Source organism: Tupaia chinensis, unplaced genomic scaffold (assembly GCF_000334495.1).
Source record: "Tupaia chinensis unplaced genomic scaffold, TupChi_1.0 Scaffold000558_1, whole genome shotgun sequence".
In the NCBI taxonomy this organism is placed as follows: domain Eukaryota; kingdom Metazoa; phylum Chordata; class Mammalia; order Scandentia; family Tupaiidae; genus Tupaia; species Tupaia belangeri.
Genome location: NW_006160070.1, coordinates 103,419 through 107,097, shown reverse-complemented (window position 1 = coordinate 107,097; position 3,679 = coordinate 103,419). Strand labels below are relative to the sequence as shown.

Here is a 3,679-nt window from a genome sequence, read left to right as displayed (position 1 = left end):
GAGTCTCGTGTGTCCCTGAGCCTGTGTATACCGACGTTCACATCCATATATACAAACACACACACACGTTCACACGTACATGCTTCCACATGTCTGTGCACACGTGCATGTACACGTGTGTGTGTACATAGTGGAGCCAACATAAAGTGAACTAAACACTGAGCGATGGGGCAAGGCGTGACCACCCTGAGCAGCCCAGGAGCCTGCCCGCCCGCTCGGGTGCCAGGGGCTCTCAACAGAGTCGGGGTGCCCAGACCTTGTTGCACCAGCTCCGTGGGCCGCTCAGAGGAGGACTCGCAATGCAGTCCATGTACCCCAGCCCCACAAGGGGGCTCACTGTACACACGGGGACCAGCCCCAGGGCCTGAGGGAGATGCCACTCTGTCAGGCCTGGCATCTTCCCGGGGAGACCAGGGCCTCGAGCCTTGTCGAGTCCTCACCCTACACTACACGTGACTGCCTGGGAGTGGAGAGAGGCCGTCTCCCACCTCTGGGTCTCTCTGGACTTGGCCAGTGGTTTCAGGCTGCACCCTGGGCCTGAGCCTCCTCAAACCCTTCAGAGACAAGTCGGTAACAATAATAGACTATCGTTTTAATTATTTATAAATTATTGTAATCCTGATATTTAATAATATTTTTAACATCATAATGGAAAATAATTTACATCTTCTCCCCATCCCAACATGTTAATTTGTGTTGTTGAAACTTGAATGAAGCTTTTCATTCCACACCTGGTTAATCACAGAGAACCCTAAGATTATACACTGAGCCACTTAAACCCCGCTGGTACGAGACGGCTTGCCGGAGTATCGAAGTTTTCTTCTGATGGCTGACAGCCACGTGAAGCGAGGAGTTCGGTGCTGAGATAAGAGTGCTGCAAGCCCCACCCGCAGGGTCCGACTTCGCCCTGCGTTTGCTTGTTTCACCAGAATCGGTCCTTCCTGGCTATGTGGGGACAGGCCCACGTCACAGACGCCACTGCACACGAACTGGTACTAAAAGGAAAGCCACTCACGTGTTTTAATTATGGCGGTGCTCTTAGCACAATCTAGACTGAAAAGAAAGATTGTGCTGCTAAAAATATTTAGGAAATAAAATGGACTGGACAGTCTCTAAGCCCCTTCGTCTGAGAAGCAGCTCAGAGGGACGTTCAGCCAGTGGCAGGTTCTTGGCAATGTAGCAGCAACGGAAACTGGCCAGGGGACGGCTGGTGGTCAGTGGTTAATGCAATCGACCTCACATGGAAAAGGCCTTGTCCCTTCCTGGGGCCTTCCTGAGCACACGGGACTCGTGCACTTGCCGTGTTCTGGGCCGGGCGGCAGGTGGTGGATCTCAGCACAAAGGTCCTTTTGGGGGTGCCTGTCTCACACTCTCTCTAGCTCTCTCTGTCTCTTTCTCATGGAAGAGGGAAATTTTCCAGGAACTGAAAACCTCTTCTGTTTTCAAGACAGAACCACGTGCTTTACCCATGCCCAATCCGTGCTCCACACTCACTCGCCTGGTTGGTTTGGGTGGTGGGCACCCTTTTCACCACCTCTTCCCTCCCAGATCTCCAATTTCCAAGGTTTTTCTCAACTATCAGACAGGACAGGGTCCCTCTTTCACAGTAACACCTACACCTGTACTCACAGGGTAGAGAATTTGATTTTCATGCCTCGTGGCTCAAAGAGCATACCACGACCCTAAAAAAATTAGGAAAAAGTGTTCGTGAGTGTCATATCAACTACCAAAGGATGCAAATACCTAACTAGAGACTCCAGTACTAAAAATGTGGTAAGCCTAGTGAGAATGGAGTAGGCATTCGCGGCAGAGACTCCTGCACAGTTTTAGAGCTGCTTCGCAGAGATGGCAAGAACTCTCAATCCGGTGAGGCTTCCTGACGGGTGAGGTGCTCTCTCACCCATGCGCAGCCTGGGCAAGGGCAGAGAGCTGGAGAAACGGGGAGTCCCTTTTCAGAGTCTGCTGTCCTAAGAACTGGACAGGATACGTTGGTTCTTTGGCCATTAAATATCTCTTAGGTCTATGTCAGAAAAACGAATTAAAGCGATAACTAGTTAAGCTGGTGACATTTGAGGCCTGGATCGGCAGCGCAGTGCCAGAATCGATGTCCTGGTCCCGGTGTCGCCCTGTGGTCACACAGGTGCTCTCACCGGGGAAGACGGGAGGGGCCCACAGGGCAACTGCTTGTGAGTGTAAAAGTACTTCAGGAAAATTCCCCTATGAAAACAAACCTGGTAGAGCTAGAATTAGCGCGAACGACACACGACGGCACTTCCAAACCATCGTGGAAAATGGAGGTCAAGTATGGGTTTATTTGGGTGCAGAATTTTTTCCTGAAATTCACGCAGGGTTTCTTCATATCCATTTTCCATGAACGTTTGGGAGACTTAGCCCAGCGGGGGAGCCAGGGCTCTGTTTGGCATGAAGTGTGAAATCTGAGCTGGGACGCGGTCCGGGCCGAAGCCCTGCACTCTAACGTGATCAGTGATCTCTGGTCCCTCAGCTGGACACAGGAAAATGGACGGGGCGACCAAACAGCAACTCTTACAATGACAACAGCCCACGGTAATACTACCAGTTACACGGATGGAAAGGCGGTTGGATGGTTTACCAGGCCCCACTTCTCAGATGTTCACTGACTGTGTGTTTGTGCTACCAGCATCGCAGAAACCTCTAGAAGGGTCCCCTCTCAAGGCGACCAGCTGTCAGTCACCAGCGAGATTACCGCAGCAGGAGGTGCACTTCTGTAACTCAGTGGAGTCCCCAGAGCAAACTGTATCTGTCTCGAAGCACTCTCTGTAGATGGCAGCATTTCATGGAGGTCCTAGGAGGGAAATGCTGGTTACTCCAAAGGTAACGGGCTTGGTCTAACAGACACCCCTGAGACTGGATGGTCCATAGAGCAATAGGAGTTTATTTGACTCATGGCTCCACCGGCTGAAAAGGCCAAAGGTGCGAGGCTGGCATCGGCCGGCCTACGGTGCAACGTGGCAGACAGAAGCAGAGGGCGGCAGGTTTGTGAGGAGAGAGACCTGGGCAGCCCTTCCTTTAGGACGGCCCTCGCTGGTGAGCGCTAAGCCCGTCCCACAGCGCCGGGACTCACGGAGTCTCTCATTAATCCACCCCTGAGAGTGATGCCTCCATGAGCCAATCCCCACCCACGAGGCCCCAACTCAAAGGTCTCACCGACGCCCAGAACCAGCACACTGGGGAGCAAGCCGAAACCCGAGTCTGGGGGAGAGTGGCCACCACCCGAACACCGGCATGAAGCCAAGAGGCCGTATGTGACCTCCCACTGGCTCCTACACTCACAGGCAAGTCGAAGAGAACATCAAGAGAAGAGGGAATGAAGGGGCATGGGGGAGCGGTGAGCGATCAGAGACACAAGGTCTGGGGCCAGGTGGGACTGGGGGCCAACGTGGCTCGAGCGAGCAAAACCCAGGACCAGCAGCTGGTGTAATGGCTATGTCGCTGGACTCCCATGTAGTCGACCGTGGTTCAAGTCCTGGACCCGGTGGCTTAAACTCACGCCAGGCACATGTGCGTGCGTGTCCAAGGTCCCGAGGGAAGAATGGAGGAGAAGGGATTGTGGTGTGGCCATCCCCCTGGGGGGTGATTTCTCACTTTCTGTCTCTCTGTCTCTCTCTGTCTTTCTGGCGAGCGCACACACCCTATAGCA

General features: G+C 53.3%; 1 protein-coding gene across 1 annotated transcript in view; it reads right to left on the bottom strand.

Annotated features, from left to right (window-relative positions):
* Positions 1–2,646: 2,646 nt before the first annotated feature.
* The window catches only part of CDH26 (cadherin 26), a 34,288-nt gene continuing 33,255 nt past the window's right edge, over positions 2,647–3,679 (bottom strand). Inside the window, exon 13 of the mRNA XM_027775371.1 lies at positions 2,647–2,824. Coding sequence (XP_027631172.1) covers positions 2,690–2,824 — 135 coding nt within the window. The 3' untranslated portion in view covers positions 2,647–2,689. The remainder of the gene's footprint in view (positions 2,825–3,679) is intronic.